We start from the raw sequence: 24,144 nt of genomic DNA on the forward strand, positions 1-24,144 counted from the left end.
GCCACAGTCACATAAAAATAGAGATTTAGGGACCTTTCCACGGGTCAGGGTCCACTATACATCTTCCTGGGGGGTCTGGGCTTTCTGGGCTCTGCAGCAGAACTTTTCACATAGCTTGAAGAGCTCTGACAAGATGAAAACGGACGAGGCCAATCCGGTTAAAAGCAATAAATCTGCCAACAGACAAAAAGAGAATAAGGTCAGAGAGTGCACGGTGTACCCTCTGGTCCCCAGCCCCTCAATGCCCAGCACTGGCACAGTGCCAAGTGTGGCCACGGAGCTCCGTCCTCTAGTTTGGGGCAGTTGCAGACAGAGGTGAGGGGCCAGGACCCAGGAGCTGAGGGCCAGACTGTCCATGCCCCCTGAGGGGGCAGAGATCTCCCCAACCCGGGATGCAGAACACTGCAGAGCCGGCTCCACCAGGACCTGCTGGTCTGTGCAGGCGACTCAGAGATAAAGAATCTGCCTGCAGTGCAGGAGATGTGGGTTTGATCCCTGGGCCAGGAAGATCCCCTGGAGAAGGAAATGGTAACCCACTCCCATGTTCCTGCCTGAAAAAATTCCACGGACAGAGGAGCCTGGTGGGCTATAGCCCATGGGGTCGCAGAGTCAGACACGACTGAGCGACTCAACAACAGAGCTGGGCAGCAGGCCTGCCAACTTTGGCTGTAAAGAGAGCCTTCCTGGGGCAGACACCCCCGACCGTGGCCCCCAGTCCAGCCCTACCCTGGCTCATCTGGGTGGCCTGGCCCCTAAATTCCTGCCCTGAGCCTCTGCTTGGCTCCCTGTTGTCGAGGACTCGTGATAGCTGTGGTGCCTGGCACAGACCTTGCACTTCTTTAGATGAGGTAAGCTGATGGAATTCCCAGTGCATGGAAACAGCTGTAAAAACTTTTTTTTTTCTTTTGTCTGCACTCCCAGTGACCCTGCTTTTCAGATTTTGGGGAAGAAAAAGCTGAGGGTCCCCAGGTATTTAGCGTTCTGGTCTCCACCACCTCAGACACAACCGATGGTTTTGTGATCCTCAGATCCTAGGCAGGGCTGGCAGTCTCACCAGCCCCCTTGCCCGCTGGGATCTGAGGTCCCCAGTGGAAAGCTGGGCTGTGGTCACCTCGGAGCCCTCCCTGCACAAGCTCTGCTCACTGCTGCTCTCCAGGCCACTCCCTCCCTCTCTGTTCCCTCCCGTCCATGTTTTGGGAACGAGGCCCAGCCACCCCGCACAGCTTTCACGGAAAGATGGTGGGACTGCCGGAAGCCTGGGGAGGAGGCAGGGGAGCACACCCGGGGCTCTGCCCAGGGCGGGTGTGCTTGGGACCCGGAGGGCTGCGGTCTCTACGTGTGGCCTTCTCAGCAGGCACTGCCGGCTGGCCCAGTTCGGTCTCCAGGTAAGTGGGGTCCCTGTCACACAGGCCCCATTACAGCCCCAGCGGGCTGGCGCACTCCTAGGCCCGGGCAGCACGTCAGAGGCTGAGCCAGCATAGACCGTGGTCCATCCGGCTGCCCCAGGGCCTCACCACACCTGCTCGGGGCCTCCTGTCCTGGGATAGGGAGGGGGTGGCCCGGGTGTTGCGACCGCTCTGCCCTCCGCTGACTCCAGCAGGGGCTCCAGCTCCTGCGTCTCACACCTTCTCCACGCCCACGCTGCGTGCCCCCCTCCTGCCCAGTGGTCATGTTCGGGCACAAGCCCAGTCCCCTGGGGACAGGACGGCCCCTCGAGGGGCCTTCACGCCCGGGTCAGGCAGTGAGGCCGGCCTGGCAAGCCCTCCCACTCACCCAGCGCCCCCAGGCTCTCCGTCTGGAAGACCCTCTGCAAGGGCGGCGTGTAAATGACGGCCAGCTGGCCCAGGATGGAGCCAAGCACGGAGTAGAGGAAGGTGCGGTTCCGGAGGAAGCCGATCTCGAAGATCAGCTTGGTCTGCGGGGCAGAAGGGCACAGTCAGCGCACGCGAGCTGCCGGAGTACTCGGGCCGGGAGGCTGCGACCCCGTCCTGCGGGGGCTCACCTGGGAGCGGCAGGTCAAGGCGTTGAAGAGGTCGAAGAGCACGAAGCAGGTGAAGGCCATGGTGGTGGTGCGCGGGGTGCTTGCCCTGTCCTCAGGCATCTGGAACACGGGGGTGCGGGGTAAGGGGGTGCGGGGAAGACCAGGGACCCCGCTCTCGGGACCACTGTCTTAGAACCTGCGCCTGGCTGAGTGCCTGGGCTGGACACAGGCGGGGCCTCTCTGCCTTCTGGAGGTCAGGATGCAGGAAGGAGGCAATCTGCGCCTCTTGGGGTGGGATGGGCACGCTCGAGAAAAGCTGAGAAGTGGGGGTGATCCAGCGTCCCGGCCCCTCTCCTGCACACAGGTGATCGGGTGCTCACACGCCTGCCTGATTCTCTACCTAGGTCACTGGCTCTCTCAGCACAGGGGTGCCTGAACCTGCAGGGCCACAGAAAGGTGACCCATGGAAAGACCCCCCCTGCCTACAGAGGAGAAAAGACTGTCTCTTCAGACTGGACGGCTACAGGTAAGAGAGTGAAATCAGAACATTCTTTCACACCACACACAGAGAGAAACTCAAAGTGGATTAAAAACCTAAATGTAAGACTGGATACTGTAAAAATCCGAGAGGAGAGCAGGAAAAACAAGTGACATAAACCACAGCAGCACTTTCTCTGATCCTCAAGTAATGAAAGTAATAACGAAAATAAACATGTGAGACCTCATTAAACTTACTTCAGAGTGTGAAATGTAACATGGCAGGGGCTTTTGTGTGTTTGACGTTGCATCCAGGAAGGAAGGGCCCTAACCTGGAAGCTTTGGGACCTGCTGGTCCAGGCCTCACAGGGCTGGCTGACCCTCAAAGGCCCAGCAGACCTTGGTCCAGAAGGTAAGTCTGTTGCTTCGTAAAGCCATTTTAGTGTCCTTGACCAATTGCATTCTTGCTGAGATGCAAGAGGCATCGTTGCCTGGATGAATAGAGGGTGTGCTTTCAAGCCCTGAGACCCTGAGTCAAAGAGCTTGAATTTTTTTCCATGTATTTTTAATTGGAGGATAATTGCTGAACAGCGTTGTGTTGATTTCTGCTGTACAACGCCGTGAATCGGCCGTTGCACATACTGCCTCCCTCCTGAACCACCATCCTACCTGTGTAGGTCATCACAGAGCACCGAGCTGAGCTCCCTGTGCTATGCCGCAGCGTCCCACTAGATGTCTGTCTTACACCCGGTAAAGTGGATGTTTTAGTGCTACTTCCAAGAGCTGGATTCTCACGGAACATTTCTCTGAGGACTTTTCCAGTTGTCCTTGATATTTCTATGCAATGAGGAGTGTCCAGTTTTCAAGTCTTAACAGCTACTTCTGGGGACTTGGCCCTCATCTCTGGGATTCGCGTGGGAGTCATGGCCCCTCTTCCTATCTTACTTAGAAGCTCACAGTGATCATGTGTCTCTGCTCCCCTTGGGAACGCCTCTCTCTCACCTTACAGTTGCCGCTTGGAGTGCAGGCTCGGCAGGCAGGGTGAGAGCGCTGCCAGTTCTTTCTGGACCTCTGGCAGAAGGGAGTGAGCAGGGAAGACCGCCGCTCCCCCCAAGGCTGGGTGTTCTTGGAGCCCTTTGCCAGGGCACTAATCTCTTTGGAGGCAGACATGTTAATTTTCTTTTGCACAATACTTAGTACAATGTCTGAATTAATTATTAACATTTAAAACATTTCCTTTCTTAACTCCCCCATTTGCTTTGCTCACAGCCTATTCTGTTCCTTCATTTGGCAGAATTCTGCAACCTCACCCACTACTGAGATTGCTCGGTCTCTGATGTATTGCTTTTGATTTGTTTCTGGTGGTAGCTTGCCCTAACATTTGTGTAACAAGCAGGTGTTTTATGATAAAGTTGTTGTGTAGTGCATGCTCTGTGTGGAATGCAGAGAAAGATCCAGATTCCACCTAACAGTGCCAAAAAATACAAGTAGCCATTGTTCAAATCACAGCAGTGTTATTTTTCTCATGGCCTTTTAGACTTTTGTTGCCCTAAAATTTCATTTTATTGGAAGCCCGCATTTTCCACCTGGTATTTCTTGACAGGATTTTTTTTTTTCTACTTTAGATTCTAAATAAAATTCTGTATTTCAAGAAAGAAAACACTTTTGCACAGCAAAGGAAGTCATAAGCAAATGAAAAGACAACCCTCAGAATGGGAGAAAATATTTTCAACTGAAGCAACCAATTTCCAAAATATACAAACAACCCAATAAAAAAATGGACAGAACAAAATAGACATTTTTCCAAAGACAGCGTACAGGTAGATGGCCAAGAGGTACATGAAAATATGCTCAACATTGCTAATTATTAGAGAAATGTAAATCAAAACTACAATCAGATACCACCTCCCACCAGTCAGAATGCCCATCATCAAGAAGTCTATAAACACTGGAGAAGGTATGGAGGAGGGCAACCCTCTTACACTGTTGATGGGAATGTAAATTAGTGCAGCCACTATGGAGAACAGTGTGGAAGTTCCTTAAAAAACTAAAATTAGAATTACCGTAAGATCCAGCAGTCCTATTCCTGGGCATATATATCTGGAGAAAATCACAATTTGAAAAGATACATGCACCCTGATGTTCGTAGCAGCATTATTCACAATAGCCAAGACATGGAAGCAACCTAAGTCTCCGTCAGCAGAGGAATGGATAAAGAAGATGTAGTGTGTGTGCACATATATTATCTATAATGGAGTGTTACTCAGCCATAAAGAAGGAAATAACGCCATTTGCAGCAACATGGATGGACCTAGAGATGATCATACTAAGTCGGACAGAGAAAGACAAATATGATATTGCTGGATGTGAAATCTAAAAAAAAATGATTCAAATGAACTTGTTTACAAAACAGACTCACAGACTTCAAAACAAACTTAATAGTTACCAAAGGGGTAATGTGGAGGGGAGGGATGAATTGATATACAAGGACTTACTATATACAGCACAGGGGACTCTACTTAATATCCTGTAATAAACTATAAGGTAAAAGAATAATCTGAAAAAGGATGAATGTGTGTGTGTGTAAGTGAATCACTGCTGTACACCTGAACCTAACACAGCATGGTGAATCAGCTATACGCCAAGACAAAAGAAGAGTTTATAAAAAAGGTAAGGTCTCCCAAATAGCCACCTCCTGGGACTAAAACAGGAGTTTCTCTCAGAGCTGAGGTTGTTTCCTGGGGGTAACAGCAAGCAGGAGAGGCACCAGCTCCCCTTTCTCTGCCGCTGCAACCTGATGGCCGGTCCTCCTCTGCCCCTGCCTGCTGCCCCTCCCCACACCCCACCGCCGTGCCTGACCGAGCCCGCGAGGACGCCCTCACCTCCTTCCAGAAGATGAAGAGGGTCCCGCTGATGATGGTGGTGGCCGAGAGGAGGATCCGCAGGATAAGGGCTCGGCTCAGGATCTGGTCCTTGACGTTCCGTGGCGGCTGCCGGAGTGTGTCCTTGTCCACTGGCTCCACACCCAGGCTGCTCGGGACAAAACCAGGCGCTTTGAAACAAACCACTGAGAAAGACGTGCAGAGGGTCGAACGCACAAGGTCATGCTGAGGTGATGCGCCAGGGCCCACACAGAGGCCTGGACAGGCGTGGGCAGCACCTCCAGGTCATCTCGGCCCCTCCCGTCTCGGCCCTCTGCCCCATCCCTCATCACCTGGCTCCCCTCGGCTCCTTCCCGGGTACCCCCCACGGCCTGGACCCTGCGGACAGCCCTGCAGGTCCTCCACCTGCGGGGCCACAGAAAAGCCTGCCCTCGGCCGACCTAATGATCTTGAACAGCGCCTGGCCACCCCATCACCTGGGGGACCCTTCCACCCCAGCTTGGGCCTGGCCTCATCCCAGGTGGCCTGGAGAAATGGAATCTGCTTTCAGCCAACTCTGAAATAGGATCAGCCAGCAGGGCGGTGTGGGGACACCAAGGAGGTAGCACGCTGGGGAGACCCCTCCTAGGCAGATACAGTTGGGGTCCATCTGTGCTCGCACCCCGTTCCCAGGAAGAGCATGAAGAGGTAAGCCTCTGGCTGGCCGTGGGGGGAATGAAGCTGTCACTGGTGATGATTAGATCAGTAATAGTAACACTTCAGCGGCCCCACCTACCCTGTGCTCAGACACAGGGAAGCCCCTTGCGTGCTCATGCAGGCCTCCCTGCCTCCAGAGCCCATCCTGCCTCCTGTGTCACTCTGCTGGCGTCACATCCCGTCCTCACTCCATCCAGCCACTAATCCCCTAAGCGCCTGCTGTGTGCCAAGTACCACTGCAAAGCCGAGGACCCTGCAGGAAACAAAACCTTCCCCCACAAAGCTGACATCCCAAAGGGGAGATGGATTATGATCAGATAAACAATGAGATAGTTACCCCTCTAGGCAAAAATAAAGCAGGGTAAGGTGGCTGGAAGGAGGCTGCTGCTGGAGTAATCAGGGAGGACTTCTTGGAGGCAATGACCAGAATGCAGGTTGCCCAGGAAGAGCCTTTGAGGCAGAGTTTGCCATCGCCCGGCCAGCCCACCGGATGCCTCCTCCCGTGCTCAGTGTGTCCCCCGCCGGTCCCAGCCAGCCCAGTGCCTCACCTCTGCGCCGGCGGCCCATCCATGATGATGTTGATCCACAGGATCTGCATGGCGTTGAGGGGGTTGGGCAGGTTGCACACGGTGGACAGCGTGATGAGGCTCAAGGCCGAGATGCTCCTGCAGGGCACACACACGGCCGGTCACCAGCTGCTCCCAGACCTGGCCACTAGGGGGCGCCGGCCTGGACTTACGTGCTCAGCTGAAAGCGGACAAAGTTCTTGATGTTATGAAAAATCCCCTTGCCTTCCTCCACCGCGTTCCTGCAAGAGAGGAGAAAGCCTTCACTGACAAAGACGGCAGGGTGGGAAGGGTCAGCCAGCTCCGTCAGTTGCTAAAGGAAGCGATGGTGTCACGAGTGGTAACGTTTCTCCTTGCTGGCGTTCTCGGGAATAGTAGAGCAGGGGGATGTCCTAATAGGTGTCACCAACCCCTGGGGATGGGTCCCCGAGCCACAATCACCCTTCTGTCCAAAGATTGCACACAGATCATTCTCTCATCCAAGCCCTGGGACCCCAGCCCTCACCTAGGACTCCCAAAGTGCCTCCTGCCCCTCGGCGATTCACCAAGTAGAAGGGGACCCGACCCTGTTTTCCGTGGTGGGTGGGCCGGGGACACCATGTACATCCACCACAGCAGAGCAGGGGGCCGCCGCCCCAGGCATTTCTGTAACTAAGGAACCACCTGAAAGGCGGCTTACATGATGGCCGAGAAGTCGTCGTCCACTAGGATCATGTTGGCGGCCTCCTTGCTGACGTCCGTCCCCGTCTGCCCCATGGCGATGCCGATGTCCGCCGACTTCAGGGCGACTGCATCATTCACCCCATCCCCAGTCATGGCCACGATCGCCCCCGTCTCCTGCAGCGCCTTCGGAAAGAGGAGCCCAGGGGGGGCCTGCAGCCTGAGCACCTGCCTTCCAGACCCTTTTTCCCTGTCGCCCCTCACCTCCCACTGCACCATAGCCGGGGCACCAGGTGAGCCGTGACCCTCTCAGCCTCAGCTTTTCCATCTGCAAAGTGGGATCACAGCCCCTCCTTTTCAGGGCTGTGGTGAGCCCTAAACTAAGGCCACAGAGGAGAGAGTGCCTCTGTCATCCGTCACCATGACAACAAAAACTGGCCACCTGCTTCTACAAGGATGAAGTCACCGGCCACTGCAGCCGCTGACCTTCCACAGCCCCCAAAAGCAGCTCAGGGTGGAGATGAGGAGTGAGGGAGAAACCCACAGAACAGGCTAGCTATTTTCAGGAGCGGATGTTACGAGCCTCGATTCTTACATCCTTTCATATCCAGAAAAGCGCTGAAGCCATCAACAGAGACATCTACTCCTTGTGACTAGCAGCAAACCTAAAACATGCGCTAAAACATGTGCTGTCAGCACGTTACCAGGGTCGCATGTCGTGTCACAGAGTCCATCTGTCCTCCCCACTTTGGGGCGGCTCCTCAGTGCTATCTGAGACGCTGTCTCTGGGCTATCATCCTCATTCTGCCTCAAGTACAACTTAACTCACAACTCTCACGGTGTGCTTTTTTGTTTTTCAGTTGACAACCATTAACAAAGAATAATCAGCTTGTCCCCGTGAATCCATGTCGTGCCCAAAAGTTATTAATATTTTCTTTGAAGAATGACTGGCACAGAGATTTACTCTGTAGAACTAAAAAACCCCCAAGTAACACAAAAGTGAAACACACAAGCGTTACAGAGCAACTTTTCAAAGCACCCGTGTGCAGGAAGAGCACGCGTCTGCCGAGTCTCTCGTTCTAGCCCTCTCGTGTTTGGTGCGCTGTCACACCAGCTCTCTCCTGGCACTGCTGCGGGCCAGGCAGCTGCCAGAGGCTTCACGGGCCTGGCTTCGTTTCACCCTCTTCTCTCCTGCCTTGTGAATTAGCTGGTATTGCTCACATTCTCCCCGGTTTACAGATGAGGAAACTAAGGCCTGGAGTTAAATACAGGAGTACACCAAGAAGCTCCCAACTAACCAAGGCTGGCCTCTGCGTTCCTCCCTTTGCACTACCCAGTTCCCATTCCCCGCCTTTGGTGGACGCAGCACGGGGCCTCCCCAGTTCTCTCCCCAGAGGCCGGGGCAGCTGCCCTGGGGCCCCTGCTGGGCCACCCATGAGCAGAGCCGCCACCCCTGGCTGAGCTGTGCCCCGAGGGACCAGAAGAGGCACACGACTGACCTTGATGATTTTGAGTTTGTGCTTTGGGCTGGTCCTGTAGAAGACGGACACCTGGAGCCGGAGCCGGGGAGGATGGAGCATCAGTGCTGAGGACGTGGCAGCCCCGCCCCGCCCCTGCCAGCGAGCCCCAGGGGGACCGCACCTTCCCGATGCGCTCAGCCAGCTCTCCCTGCTCGGCGCTTTCCACCTCTTCCCCGGACATGGCGCTCAGCTTCCCGTTGCACAGACCGACATTTCTTCCTGGGACGGGAAGGGGACAGTCCCTTCTGAGGGCCTGAACCAGTGGTCCCTGCCCTCGCCCCTCACTGCACCTGCCTGACATCGGGCCCTGCCTTGGCCACTGGGAGAAACAAGAACAAAACCACCACCGCTCCAGTTGGAGAGCACCTGCTATGCTGTGCGTGCGCTCAGTCGTGTCTGATTCTTTGCGGCCCCGTGGACTGCAGCCCGCCAGGCTCCTCTGTCCATGGGATTTTCCAGGCAGGAATGCTGGAGTGGGTTGCCATTCCCTTCTCCAGGGGATCTTCCCGACCCAGGGATCGAACCTGCGTCTCTTGCATCTCCCGCACTGCAGGCTGATCCTCTACCCCTGGTGCCACCTGCTATGGTATGTGACCTTAATTCCATCCGCAGAACAGACTGGCAACAAAGGCTTTATGATACCCACTTTAGAGACGAGGAAGCTGAGAGGGGGGTGGTTTTCCCAAGGTCACAGGGCAGGTAAGTGCTAAGACTGGACCTGCCATGGTTCTTTCTGTCTGATTCCAGAGTCTGGGATCTTCCCCTAGTGCCAGGCTGACTCAAGACACGAGGGGGAAGAAAACCAAGGTGCGACACCCCTCCCAACAGTAATAAATACAGTAGTAGGAGGAGGGGGCAGCTGGTCCTCTGCTGAGGAAGAGCCTGAGGGTCAGAGTGGCTCACTGGTTTGCTCAGGGCACACAGCTAGCGGCACAAGGCAGACTGGGCCTGTGCGCTGGCAGTGATGCTGCCTGTGGAGATGGAGTGTGACCGTGGGTGGACAGACAGCCTGAGCACACAGAAGCTTCTCAGTGCGCACGGGGTCTTTCCCTCTTTGGGAGACCCTGTCAACATCTGAGAGACAAACACCCAGTCGGGTGGTGGGATGCAGGTCCCTGAGCCTCAGAAATCTCTCCTTAGCACGTGGAAGGCAGGCGTGAGCTCTGCTGACCAGGTCCCTCGAGGAATAAGCACCAGTAGTGACCTGTACCCTCCAGCCCTCCCCTGGGTACCTATTGCCAAGGCCGTCTCCAGAGCATCTCCCGTTATCATTTTCACGGACAAGCCCGACTCTGAGAGAACCTGGACCGCTTCCTTCACGCCAGCCCTGGGAGGGTCGATGATTCCGATGAGACCCAGAAATGTCAGCTTTCCCAGCTCAGGCCCGGAGGCCAGGGCCAGCACTGTGGACAGAGCAGGAAGGTTTGGAAAATTTTCGTCCCCAGTTGGCCCCGGCCCCCACCCCGTCCACGAGGGGCTGGGCACTAAGTTCCTGGACCATAACAGGAAGGGAAGATATTCCCAGCGGTCCTCAGGCCCGTGCGGGGCAGCAGCTTTTGACAGCTCACCCATGATGGAGAGCAGGGCCAGCGACAATGTGCCCCATGAGAAATGGGACCCTGTCCACCGGCGGTGTTGTCCCAGCCCAAGGGGAGCGGCCAGGAGAATGTCTGTGGGCTGGCACACGGGACGTCTCCGACAGCCTGCTGTCTCTCATTGCTCTGCCCTTCTCGATCACTGCCAGCAGACTTGGGGTGGCAGCTACCAAGGTCACGAAAAGTGTGCGGGAGGAACACAGGCGAGAGGACAGTGTTTCAGCAGCACAGCAGCCAGGCCCGGCCAGGCGCGATGCCCTGAGGAGGGCGCTGTGAGAGCTGCCCTGACTGTGCCACCTCACTGATACCGGAGGGGGGCTGTGGCCAAGAAGCTTCAGCTGTGACCCCTCAGTCATCAAACTGTGCGGGAGATGCAGGGGGCATGTGCCAGAGATGCAGGGGACATGTGCCAGAGATGTTGGGGGCGTGTGCCGGGGATGCGGGGGGCGTGTGCCGGGGATGTGGGGGGCGTGTGCCAGAGATGCTGGGGGTGTGTGCCAGAGATGCTGGGGGTGTGTGCCAGAGATGCTGGGGGTGTGTGTCAGTGATTTGGGTGCCATCCTTCCCTTCCTACCTGCCCTGCTAAGCTCTGTCCTAGAGATCTGCCACATCCTCACCTTCAACACTTGTCAGCGAGCTACTAGCAATTTATATATTGCCCCCTGCAAAGAAAATCTAAGGCAATTGAAACCAATATAGCAAGCCAATGCTGCTTAGTTTCACCTGAGGGAGTACACATGTTCCAGAGTGTTTTTAGACACTTTCTCTGATAACACACAGGCTGGCACATGACAGCAGGAAGTGTAAGGTTTAATGTTCAGCCCATCAGGGAAGGTGTTGGCTCTGGTGCAGCAAGCTGGAAATGGCCAAGAAATGAAATGTCTGTTCATTTACAAGAACCCTGGCTTTTCCTGAAAGCAAGCCATGAGCAAGATGACCAATCAGGAGAATCAATGTTTCTGGGGCGGCCCGTTCACGCGTCTTAGAAAACTCAGGACCTCTCCTCGCACACACGAGATACATCTGGGTTAACGGGTGTCATCTGGCGGCTAGGGTGTGGAGGGCATCCTATGCTTCGTCTGCCCAGGAGGGCCCACCCTAGCTTTGCCCCCATCAGCGCCCCCACCTGACACACCTCTGATCATTACTGTGTTGACCAGAGACCCTGCGTTACTGCACTTGAGAAGTCAGCGTCATGTGCAGACTCAGTAGGGCTGGGAACACAGCCACTGACCTCGCAGGCCCAGGGATCCCATCTTCTTCTCCTCCTGCTGGCAGAAGGCTCGCTGCTGGGGCGTCAGCGGCAGGGGGATGCCCCCGTGGTTGTACGTGGCACAGCAACGAATCACCTCCTCAAAGGCCCCCTTCATGAAGTACATATCTTCCTGCTCCTTGGAAAATACAGAGGGAAAAAACATCAGTGGTCACTGCCTGCTTCAGCTCCTAGTGATCATCACCTCATCCACATGGAAGTGTTCACGGTGGGGCCATTGATCTGTTTCAGTTAACGATGATGGTCCTGGATAAATGACCCCACTGGGAAGAGAAGTTACAGGAAGTTCTCATGATGGAACCACACGCAGCCCAGAGAGGGCTGATCTGTGACCCGGACACCTGCCCCCTGCATCAGGGCCGCTAGACAATGTTGCTCAGAGCATCCACATGTTTCATGAACTGGTCATATCCCAGCTTTTACATGTGTGACTGACTCTTAGGTGTCCAGTTCAGGGAGACTTCCGAGAGAGGGAGGCACCATGAACTTAGCTTATGAGGATGAACCCAAACGAGCAGCTGACCCTTTTCTGGTGTATCTGTTAAGCTCCGTCTGCCCTAGACCATAAGCTCCAGGCGGCAGGTGCCTTGTCAGTATGACCCCCAGCCCTAGCGCAGCGCCCACTTGCTCATGGTAGACAGTGAAGGAACTTGTATGCACTGACACGGGAAGCTGTCCAAGACATCATTTAAGGGAAAAGAACAAACTACACACACTATACACAGCATGACCTTCTTTAGAAACTGCCACTCAACGCGTTGCTGCCTGCACCTGTAGACCCTGGAAGGCTCTCACTGCTGAGGGGCACAGTGGGAATGGGGGGTGGGCAGAGAGACAAAAGGGGCAGGATTATCAGAAGGTTCCGCTTTGTAAGTCACATTTCTATCATTTATTTTTCAATGAAAATATATTATCATTGCCTTTGGGGGAAAATAAGATTTGAAGGTATGACAACATTGAAAAAAGTCCAGAATGCCTCTTAAGCACCGGGAATCTGTATTATACTCCTCCACTCACAGAAATGCCTGGGATAAGCTGGCTGAGCTGCCCGCCACTGTGAATGAGATGGAAAATCTCAGCATAGACAAGACATGACAGGTTCCAGCAAGAGCAGAAAGTTTGGAGAAAAAGGTGGAAGGCAATAAAAATCTTTTTAAAGAGAAAGAAAAGTTTTTTTTCTTTCAGTAGAAGATCCAAAAAGCTACAGAAAATTTTTAAAAAAAGGGGAGGGGGAAGACAGGGTGGGCTATCCCACCCAGGGATAGCTGGTAAGAGGTTGGCACATGTTCCCCTTGGTGGCTTAGAACATACATGTGCACACACACATGAGGTCATCCATCTCTGGTGGATACTAGGGGTGCGTCTCGGATCCCCCTTAAGGACCAAGGACTGTTCCCCCACTGCAACAGTTACATGAGCACGACAGGAATGTGACAAAAGGAGCCCAAGTGAGCAACGGGTCAGCGTCACCAGAAGGAACCTGTAGTCACTCTGGCAGCAATTACTCAGTCACCGCGCTGCAGGCCACTGAGCCTCACATGTGAACTAATCAGAACCCCCAGCAAACACGGACGGCTGGACTCCACCCCTGGAATATCTGATTCAGTGAGCCTAGGGGACAGCCTGAGAATCTGCATTCGAGCAAATTCCAAGGAGATGCTGCTGCTGGCCCAGGACCCCACTTTGAGGACCACAGGTTCAGAAGACAATCTCGAAGGCGGCCCCAAGATGATCAGAGCTTTCATCGCCATCAACTGTTACTTTCATGTCTTCGGATATCCGAGGCGCGCTGGGAACTTGAAACTCATCTCCTGACCTCTGCATTTTGCTTTGCTGGGGTGGGGGTGGGGGTTGGAAGCGGGCAGAGAGGCAACCTCACCTCGTTCTTGGAGCTGCATTGAACCGCCATCCACTTCTGCTCCGAACTGAACGGGATCTCTTTCTTTCGGACGTATGAATCTTTAATGTCGCCTAAGTCCATCTGGGGTAATAAATGGGATGTTTTCAGTGAGTCATCCTAAACCAATCTCTATGCAAAGCTTGGTCCATTTAAATTATTCATTATCCAAACCACCTCGGGCAGATGAGAAATCCAAGCGTTTAGCTCACAGAGAAAGGCCATGGGGTTTCTGCCAGGAGGAATGTTTCAGACTTGAAGAGGTGGTAGAAGGAGCCCCTGGGAGTGGGTGCCAGTGGTCACCCCCGGGGTCCCTGCCAGTGACATTCAATCGATCTCTGATGCCTTTCAGGCCAGTTCCTGGACAGATCTGAGTCTCCACTTCCCCAGATGTAAACCAACCCTAATGCATCCCATTGCCCGCTGAAGGGGTGAAAATGGGACCTTAGGGTGTGAAAAAAAATCTAGTCCTTTCATGTATAAAGCACAGAAAAAAGCACACACAGTGCAGAACAGACGCACAGTGCATCTGTGACATTAAATACCTGCACGTCTGCCTGTGTTAGTCGCTCAGCCGTGTCTGACTCTTTGTGGCCCATGGACTGCAGCCCGCCAGGCTCCTCTGTCCATGGGATTCTCCAGGCAAGAATACTGGAGTGGGTAGCCATGCCCGCCTCCAGGGGAACTTCCTGACCCAGGGATCGAACCCAGATCTCCCACACTGCAGGCAGATTCTTTACTGTCTGAGCCACCAGGGAAGGGTGGTGGGACCCTCCCTGGTGGCTCAGTGGTTTGGACTTCACCTTTCAAAGAAGGGGGTGTGAGTTCGATCCCTGATTGCGAAGCTAAGAACTCACATACCTCGAGGCCAAAAAACCAAAACATAAAACAGAAGCAATATTGTAACAAATTCAATGAAGACTTTAAAAATGGTCCATATTTTTAAAAAAATCTTAAAAAAAGAAATCTCATGGAGGGAGTGATTAGGGGAAGAACACCTAAAAAGGCTCCTAAGAAGGTGCTTATTTAACTTATATGCAGAGCCCTCATGAGAAATGCTGGGCTGGATGAAACACAAGCTGGAATCAAGATTGCTGGGAGAAATATCAATAACCTCAGATATGCAGATGACACCACCCTTATGGCAGAAAGTGAAGAGGAACTCAAAAGCCTCTTGATGAAAGTGAAAGAGAAGAGTGAAAAAGTTGGCTTAAAGCTCAACATTCAGAAAACTAAGATCATGGCATCTGGTCCTATCACTTCATGGCAAATAGATAGGGAAACAGTGGAAACAGTGACAGACTTCATTTTGGAGGGCTATAAAATCACTGCAGATGGTGACTGCAGCCATGAAATTAAAAGACGCTTGCTCCTTGGAAGAAAAGTTATGACCAACCTAGACAGCATATTAAAAAGCAGAGACATGACTTTGCCAACAAAGGTCCATCTAGTCAAAGCTATGCTTTTTCCAGTAGTCATGTATGGATGTGAGAGTTGGACTATAAAGAAAGCTGAGTGCTGAAGAATTGATGCTTTTGAACTGTGGTGCTAGAGAAGACTCTTGAGAGTCCCTTGGACTGCAGGGAGATCCAACCAGTCCATCCTGAAGGAAATCAGTCCTGAATATTCATTGGAAGGACTGATGCTGAAGCTGAAACTCCAATATTTTGGCCACCTGATGCAAAGAACTGACATTTGAAAAGACCCTGATGCTGGGAAAGATTGAAGGTGGGAGGAGAAGGGGATGACAGAGGATGAGATGCTTGGATGGCATCACCGACTCAATGGACATGAGTTTGAGTAAACTCTGGGAGTTGGTGATGGACAGGGAGGCCTGGCGTGCTGCAGTCCATGGGGTTGCAAAGAGTTGGACACGACTGAGAGACTGAACTGAACTGAAGAGGGTGTCATGGGTTACGTGAATCCCTAAAGACACACTGAAGGTCTAACTCCCCAGGGCCTGTGATGGGATCTGATGTGGAAATAAGGTCTTTGCAGGTGTGACAATGTTAAGATGAGGTCACTGGGGGAGCCGGTTCCAGTATGCTTGGTGTCCTTTAAGGAAGAGGACACGGCCACGTGAGGACCTACCTCACTCAGACAGGACCTTGAATCCCGCTACTAACCTGGCTCCCAGTGAAAGGACTGCCCACGTGGACAGCACAGACCTCCTACCTTCATTGCCAGGGCCACCAAGGCGCCCTCTGTCGGCTGCCCCATCACGGCGTTTTTTCTGATGATGGCGTTGTTGGCAACACAGCCGGCCTGCAAGGTGGGGAGGGGTTTCTGAAGGTCGTTTGTTAGCATTTGGAGCTGCACCCGTCAGGGTCCCGGGCACACTTAGGCACGTGGAAAGGTCCAGCCCTTAAGGCTTGACCCGTTTTCGGGGCTGGGCTGGGCTGGGGTGGGAGAGAGGGATGAATTTACTCTTCAAAATGTGCCAGAGTCTCCACTGTGCAAAAGCCACATGGTAACACTGGGTTGACCAGAAATTTCGTTCAGGTTTTTCCGTCACATCTGAACATACTTTTTGGCCAACCCAGTAATTTACTGACTCAGCTGAATGCTGGCTGTCACAAAGCCATCCTGAGGACTGAGAGTGGGAAGGCAGGCAGCCTGGGGATCACGCATGTGAGGCCTTGCTGACGGGGACACGGGCCTTCTAATCAGGGTGATGAAGGGTCCTGAGATCAGACTGTGATGACCAACTTGCGAACACACTGCGACCCAGTGAACTGTACTCTTTGCGTGGTGAATTCTGTGGCAGGTGACCTATAGCTCAATTTAAAATAATAACTGAAAAAGTAGTAGAAACAGCTAGGGAAAGAACACAGGGGTGAATGCAGGGGTGTGAGCGGAGGGAGCAAGCAGCGGGAGCAGGGCCTCCCAGTTCTTCCCTGACCTCCCACCTCTCCATCTCTACCTGGGCCGTTTTGATAACCTGACCTCTGGGGAGTGGCCCGGCTGTCACCAAGAACCAGCTGGTCCAACTGCTGTCTCTCTTGGCAGACAGAATCCCCATCAGCTCTGTTTAAGACGTGTGTTTATTTCCACGGTGGCACTGTTGACGCTTACCTCCACTAATTTCCCCACCGAGACGTTGGAAAACTGTTTAATGACTTCCTTGGAGGGTAAAAGGCAGACAGTCCCATTGTCATTGTAGCCAACTCCGCTGACCTACAGGGCAAAGCCACAGAAAAGGGGTGTCCCTGGGAGGCAAAGAGACGCTCCCCTGGCTGACCCGTATCTCTTTTCGAAGGGGAGGGCCCACCCTTGAGGACATGGTCCCACCATGAGCAAGGCTTCAAGCATGACCATGTCCCCTGCAGAACTAAGTATTCATCAGACACGCAGTGCACTTCAGTATTGCAACAGGGCGTCTTGCAGTCAGTAGAAACTATGACTGTGAAGACCGAGTAGTAGCACATAAGACTGCTTATGTTCTAGAGTGGGGGTGGACAAGCTTGTTCTTATAGAGCCAGACAGCAAATGTTTAGCCTTTGCAGCCCATGCAATCTGAGTCACAGTTACTCAGTGGTTGGCGTGCGAAAGGAACCACGGACAACGTGCAGACCACTAGGGTGTAGCATCATGCCAGCCAGAGGGTGGCTGCCTTCCATCAGTCGTGTTCTTGCTATTTGTATTAATGGCAAGGAAACGTCCAATAGCCCACATTTATGTCTTCCTTATTGTTTTCTGGAAATTTTTGTGTGCTTTCTATGAGAAGATCAAGGTCTGGCAGGGCACTCCTTGGTCTCGAACCTTATGAATTCACATGGACTCACCTCGGCGTGGAGCCCATCGGACGTTACCAGTTGGGTGACAGTCATTTCGTTAGCAGTCAGAGTCCCCGTCTTATCGGAACAGATGACGTTGCAGCAACCTGGCCCAGGAAGACGTCAGAGTTGATGGGAGAGAGAAGTCGTCACCATCAACTCTCAGCCTTACGAAACACCCAGGTTGAATTATCATAGCACCAAGAAGCCCGTTCAGTCCAATTAGTAAGAATTCAACCAGCAGGAGCTCCTTACCTAAGGTCTCCACGATCGGCAGCTTCTTCACAATGACTCGCTTCCTGGCCATGCGCAGCACTCCCAGGACCAGCGTAACCGTGACGACAATGGGCAGACCCTCGGGGATGGCGGCCACAGCCAGGCTGGATGGAAAAGGCCAGATGGGCCACCTTTAACACGCACTTAATGTGATGTGAATCCCAACTGGCCTTGACCATGTGTTTACCTGGTGAAGCTCACCTGTGGTTTCTCCACCTCTCTGTTCTATTCTCTGATCCCAATCCCATGATCCACCTGCCTCCTTCTTTAGTGTCCACTGCTCTGAGTTTTCCCCCTGAAAAACCCTGTTCTATCAGACATCCACACTTTAGTGTGAATTAGTCTGTCCAACATTTTGCCTGTTTAAGTACGTTTGCATTTAAATTGTTGCTATTATAAAAGTCTTGGACCCTTGAAAGAAATTTCCAGAATCACACAATAAGTGGGCTTTTTGGGTTCAGATAGTCGCTGGGTTAGTCTAATGGTTTAGACAGTTTCTGTGAGAAAACCAGACAAGGAAATGAAAACTGGGGGAGACGACGTAACACAGCTATTCCTTTGCCTAGCTTTGCAGGTTGTTTTGGTGTCTGCTCACTTCCTTAGGACCCCCTCCCCACTCTTTCTGTATCACGTGGCCCTGCCCTCCACAGCTGATTGGATTAGAGGAGAACATGTGACTCAAGTTGAACCAATGAGCTCCTCCCTTGGGAGGAATCCCCTTCCTGTGGGCAGTGTTGTGTCTTGCCAGTGACCGAAGACCAATGAGGGAGGCTGGAGGGGAGGCAGACTGCAGAGCTGTGCAGTGAGCATCAACACACCACACCACACCCCAACGGGGCTTGCCCTGTGTACAGCAGAGGCCTGCAGGTAGCCAGTAAATATTTGCTGAACACACAGGAATGAGTGAATACATGGCAAATGCAAGAGCCCAGACACACCCTGGCCTCACACATACTAAGTGCTCTACACAGGTGGTTCATAACCAGAAAGCCTGGCTGACGATGTCCATCCAACCAAAGCCAGAAACGGCTACAGTATTTCATCAGATCTGAGGTGCTGTTGATTAGAAAGGGTACCATTATCTTGTGCATCACTAAAGAAAGGAAAAATACTGCTCATTAACCAACGACACGGTGCTTTCTTATCACCTCACTTGTGAGAAGCAGTCTGACTGCAGAGAATGTAAAAAGTGAAAAAGAGTGTGCATCTTAGAAGCAAAGAAATACAGTATATGAAGTGACCTCTTACCCAGAGACAAAAACGTATTCAGGGGTAAGTTATATAAACCAAGGTGACAGAGTTTGGTCAAGAGATTGTGCCTGGTTTCTACGGTGACAGCAAGAAGGCTTCCTTGGTTTTATGGCATGGGCTGACAAGACCAGCTAAGCAAACATTTGCAAAGGGTTATTGTGGGCCCTTCCCTCCTACATAGCATGGGAAGGGCATTGTGTGTGTCTGGGTGCTTTCGTCATAATAAAAAAATTAATTGGCAAACTAATAAAGATTAGGCTAGACCAGGAAAAGCAAGTGGACCTTGGCTCATCCTGAAGGTCCCTTGCAGCAGAGGGAAGCAGGAAAAAGTTTTTAAAAGGATAATTCTCAGGTTATTTGTTTTGGAGAATCTCTTGCATGCTGGCTATCTTGCCATTTCTACCTTATGATTGAGAGGTTCTGAGTGATTTCACTTCTGCAAAAAACTGAAGAGTCTTGGGACTTCCCTTGCTCCCTCCTCCACACCTCTGCCCTGCCAGTCCCCTTCCCATGTGGTCCAGTGGCTGAGACTCTGGGCTCCCAATGTAGGGTCCCCGGGTTTGATCCCTGATCGGGAAACTAAATCTCACGAGCTGCAGCTGAGAGTTCACATGCTGCAGCCAGGAGACCCGGCACAGCCTAACAAAGAAATAAGTATGAAAAACAAAACAAAACTGAAGGGCCTTGTTTTTCCTGAGTCACAAGTGAAACAAAAAGAGTTGGTTTACCGGAGATAGAGTGTGATGAATGGGGTGAAAGGAGCTGTTAAGACCAAATATCAGAAATAACCTTGGGGAGGGACTTCCCTAGTGGTCCAGTGGCTAAGACTCCACGCTCTCAATGCTGGAGTCCTGGGTTCGATCCCTGGTCAGGGAACTAAGACCTTGTACAGCTAAATAAATAAACATTAAAAAAAAAATCACCCTGGGGAGGTGGGGTTGGGGTGGACACAGGAGCCTATTCTCTTACAGACCTGGAACTATTTAACAGTCTTTTTGGTTCATGGAACTTTCCATGGTTGATGACATGGGTCGGGACGCGTCCTCACGTGGAGGTTCTCATTCATCATGGTCTGAAGGCTCTGCTTATTCTGGGAGCCCCTCACTGCTGAGGCTCACCCTCTGCCCCCACCTCAGCCTCTGAAAGACCTAGTCACCTGAGCCCCCTTTCCAGCGCCCAGCCTTTCTCCCTGGCCCCACCTCTTGCTGGAGTCCAAGCGGGCTGTGGAGTGCAGCCACAGCCTCACTTCTCAGACTGATGCTTCCTGAACCGACTGCATCTGTATCCCCAGGGATCCTGTTAGGAATTCAGGGTCTCCCATCCTCCCCACCCCCTAGCCTGAGTCACAGTCCCTGTAATCTGTTTGGGACAAGCTCTCCCAGGGACCCTCATGTGGTAAGGTTAGTTATGCTCAAGTTCAAGGCCCCCAGCTCTAAAGTGTCCTCCTCTTCCGGGAAGCCCTGCCCTTGCCTCCAACTCCACTGTCCACAGCGTGGCCAGCAGGCCACTCCCCTGCTCCCTCCTCCTGCGCCTTGGAACATGCTGGGGTTCACGCCTCCCACCACCTCTCTGCTCCAAAGAAGAGCAGAGATGGCCTGGCATGGCGTGTGGAGAAAGGTTCTGAGGATGTGATTAGGCTCTGGAGGAAACGGGGCCCATGAGGTTCCATGTGATCAGCCACCGAGTGACCCCCCACAACCCTGTCTGAGCTCATCCCCCAGCCAGCTGCACCTCCTTCTGGGTTCCACGGATGAGCCAGGCTTGCTCCCTCCTCCACGCCTCTGCCCTCCAGTCCCCTGCCACCAGTCCCCCGTCTGAATGCCCGCCCTTCCCACCCCTAGCAGGTCCACATCTCTCCAGCTTCCATTCCTCAGAGAAACCTTCTCCAGCTGCCTTTTCTGGGGACACCCCTTCCAATCCCCCCATTTAATCCCTCTCTCAGCTGTTGCCTCCTTTGCAGTACTGATCAGAAGTTGTGACTATTTTGCTAACATTCACTTAGATTGTTCACGTTTACTTTCCCTGCCAGCCTGCAGACTCCAAGGTCCAGCTCCAACAGCACTGGACAAGGCACGTACACAGTGAACAGCTGCTCAACAAACACACACAGGGCAAGTGAACAAGCCAACTGCCGGGACCACAGGGAGCAGGAGGAGAGTCCCTGTCCTGCCCGGGTGGTGGCCGGGGGCACTGACCGGACCCTGGGTTTGGAGCAGAATGCATGGGGTTGGCAGTCTGTCTCCTCTGCTCCTGGAATCCTGCAACTGTGGGCAAGTGTGCTGGGCTAAGCTTCAGCTTCTCCTCCTGTGAAATGGAGACTGGCCTGCCCCGCGGAGCAGTCCATGATGAGCGAGGCCACGTGCTCCTCTAGAGCCCCAGCCCTCCTCGACCCTGGCTGGGCCCCCTTCACTGTCCTGAAGATTCTAGAACCGACTCACCCAGTACGCTCAACATTCAGATACCGACACAAGGAAAAATGGCCATCGAAAGTTCTGGGTTGTTTTCCTTTATACCATTCAGGGCACACATAGCTCAGGAGACAAAGTCAGGCCACCCTATTCAACTTGAGGCCATGACTTTGTCTATTCAAAAGAACACCTTGGGGGACTTCCCTGGTGGTCCAGTGACTAAGACTCCATGCTCCCAGTGCAAGGGAACAGGGTTCTACCCCTGGTCAGGAACCCAGATCCCACATGCTGCAACTCAGCCCCAGAACAGCCAATAAATAAATAAGTACTTTTTAAAAAAACCTTTAAAAAAAACCCTCAAAAAGTGAAACAATGGTCATTGACTGCTTCTGTAATAGGACACACACCTGCCTACAGGTGGACTTTGCCTGCCTGCCTCTCAATACACACAGTGCCCCATGATTTAAAAAGAGGCATTTGGAATGTCAGAAGACCCATACCTGAATCTCTTCCTCTGCTAACTGCCAGGTAATGGCGTCCAATCATTTATACACAGATGGACTTGACTAAGTGCCAGAGACATGTGCGTTCCACCCCCAATGCAAGGTTCTCTTGCCTACACTGGCCAGCACCCCACGGCCTCCACACCTCACACTGGACGCCCCATGCACTGGGAGGCGCATCACTGTCACTTACTATAATGGCAGTTCCAACTCAGCTGTTTGCAAACAGTTTCCTTTTTTTGTATAAATTAGAAAGGCTCCAAGGATCCTTGTAATAACAACTTTCTTAATTACCGGCTTTCTGTTTTCTTTGTTAAGATGTAATTCACATATCATAAAACTCGCCCTTCTAAAGTATACAATCCAATGGTTTTTAGTATATTCAGAGTTGTATAACCATCACCATAATCACTTTTAGAACCTCTTAATCACCGTCTAAAGAATCCCCATAACTGTTGTGGTCCCTCTTTATTTCCTGACCTCATCTGGCAGTCACTTTTTCTGTCTGTATGGATTTGCCTGTTTGGGGCATTTCATAAAAACAAATGGCTTCCCTGATAGTTCAGTTGGTAAAGAATCTACTTGCAATGCAGGAGACCCCGGTTCAATTCTTGGGTAGGGAAGATCAGCTGGAGAAGGGATAGGCTATTCACTCCATTATTCTTGGGCTTCCCTGATAGCTCAGTTGGTAAAGAATCTGCCTGCAATGCAGGAGACCCCAGTTTGATTCCTGAGTCAGGAAGATCCCCTGGAGGAGGAAATGGCAACCCACTCCAGTATTCTTGGGCTTCCCTTGTGGTTCAGCTGGTAAAGAATCCGCCTGCAATGTGGGAGACCTGGGTTGGATCCCTGGAGGAGGAAATGGCAACCCACTCCAGTCTTCTGGCACGAGAAACCCCATGGACAGAAGAGCCTGGAGGACCACAGTCCATGGGGTCACAAAGAGTCAGACGCGACAGCAGACACCATACACTCGCCCTCCTCTGAGCCTCGTGTTTCTATGGCAACCACCCTGTCTCAAATGCAGTGCTTCACTCTTTTTCGTGGCTGAATAATAATCCACTGCGTGTTGCTTACCTGTCCATTAACGGATGGGCATCTAAGTTTGTTTACATCATGGGTTTGATGTACTAAGTATAAATTTTTGCTCACCAACATTAAATATTCAATAAATATTAAAATAATTTCTCACATATCACCTTTGGAAGTGGTCAAACAGGAGGTGGCAAGAGTGAACATCAACATTTTAAGAATCAGTGACTGAATGGGCAAGAATGGGCAAATTAATTCAGAGGACCATTACATCCACTACTGTTGGCAAGAATCCCTTAGTAGACATGGAGTAGCCCTCATAGTCAACGAAAGAGTCCATAGTGCAGTACGTGGGTGGCAATCTCAAAAATGACAGAAAGACCTTGGTTCATTTCCAAGGCAAACCATTCAACATCACAGTAATCCAAGTCTATGCCCCCAAAACTAATACTAAAGAAGTAGAAGTTGCATGGTTCTGTGAAAACCTACAAGACCTTCTAGAACTAACACCCCCCCAAAAAAAAGATATCCTTTCCATCATAGGGGACTGGAATGCATAAGCAGAAAGTCAAGAGAGACCTGGAGTAACAGGTAAGTTTGGCCTTGGAGTACAAAATGAAGCAGAGCAAAGGCTAACAGGGTTTTGCCAAGAAAATGCACTGATCATAGCAAACACCCTCTTTCAACAACACAAAAGATGACTCTACACAGGGACATGGCCAGATGGTCAATACTGAAATCAGATTGATTATATTCTTTGCTGATGATGGAGAAGCTCTATACAATCAGCAAAAACAAGACCAGAAGCTGACTGTGGCTCAGATCATGAACTCCTCATTGCTAAATTCACTTAATTTGAAGAAAGCAGGGAAAACCACTACGCCATTATGACCTAAATCAGAACCCTTATAATTATACAGTGGAAGAGAACCCCATAACTGTTGGGGTCAAACAGATTCAAGGGATTAGATCTGGTCGACATAATACCTGAAAAACTATGGACAGAGGCTTGTAACATTGTACAGGAGGTGGATCAAAACCATCCCCAAGAAAAAGAAATGCAAGAAGGCAAAATGATTGTCTGAGAAGGCCCTACAAATAATTGAGAAAAGAAGAGAAGCGAAAGGCAAAGGAGAAAAGGAAAGATATAGTCATTTGAATGCAGAGTTCCAAAGGATAGCAAAGAGAGATAAGAAAGCCTTCTTAAGTGAACAATACAAAGAAATAGAGGAAAACAACAGAATGGCAAAGACTAGAGAACTCTTCAAGGAAATTAGAGATACCAAAGGAACACTTCATGCAAAGATAGGCACAATAAAGGACAGAAATGGTACAGACCTAATAGAAGCAG

At 51.9% G+C, this 24,144-nt stretch overlaps 1 protein-coding gene across 2 annotated transcripts in view; it reads right to left on the bottom strand.

The window, feature by feature from the left end:
- Window positions 1-34: 34 nt before the first annotated feature.
- The window catches only part of ATP2C2 (ATPase secretory pathway Ca2+ transporting 2), a 76,994-nt gene continuing 52,884 nt past the window's right edge, over window positions 35-24,144 (bottom strand). For both annotated transcript variants that reach the window (XM_055413028.2, XM_088830664.1), the window contains exons 12-27: window positions 17,579-17,703; window positions 17,333-17,430; window positions 16,623-16,724; window positions 15,723-15,812; window positions 13,530-13,631; window positions 11,612-11,768; window positions 10,015-10,185; window positions 8,904-9,001; window positions 8,762-8,812; window positions 7,282-7,448; window positions 6,776-6,844; window positions 6,585-6,701; window positions 5,341-5,488; window positions 2,003-2,101; window positions 1,774-1,915; window positions 35-173 (exon numbers count right to left, since the gene is read on the bottom strand). In XM_055413028.2, coding sequence (XP_055269003.1) covers window positions 55-173; window positions 1,774-1,915; window positions 2,003-2,101; window positions 5,341-5,488; window positions 6,585-6,701; window positions 6,776-6,844; window positions 7,282-7,448; window positions 8,762-8,812; window positions 8,904-9,001; window positions 10,015-10,185; window positions 11,612-11,768; window positions 13,530-13,631; window positions 15,723-15,812; window positions 16,623-16,724; window positions 17,333-17,430; window positions 17,579-17,703 — 1,855 coding nt within the window. In that variant the 3' untranslated portion in view covers window positions 35-54. The remainder of the gene's footprint in view (window positions 174-1,773; window positions 1,916-2,002; window positions 2,102-5,340; window positions 5,489-6,584; window positions 6,702-6,775; window positions 6,845-7,281; window positions 7,449-8,761; window positions 8,813-8,903; window positions 9,002-10,014; window positions 10,186-11,611; window positions 11,769-13,529; window positions 13,632-15,722; window positions 15,813-16,622; window positions 16,725-17,332; window positions 17,431-17,578; window positions 17,704-24,144) is intronic.

This window comes from Moschus berezovskii, chromosome 22 (assembly GCF_049115385.1).
Source record: "Moschus berezovskii isolate FMDL1 chromosome 22, NW_MosBer_1.0, whole genome shotgun sequence".
NCBI classification, from domain to species: Eukaryota; Metazoa; Chordata; class Mammalia; order Artiodactyla; family Moschidae; genus Moschus; species Moschus berezovskii.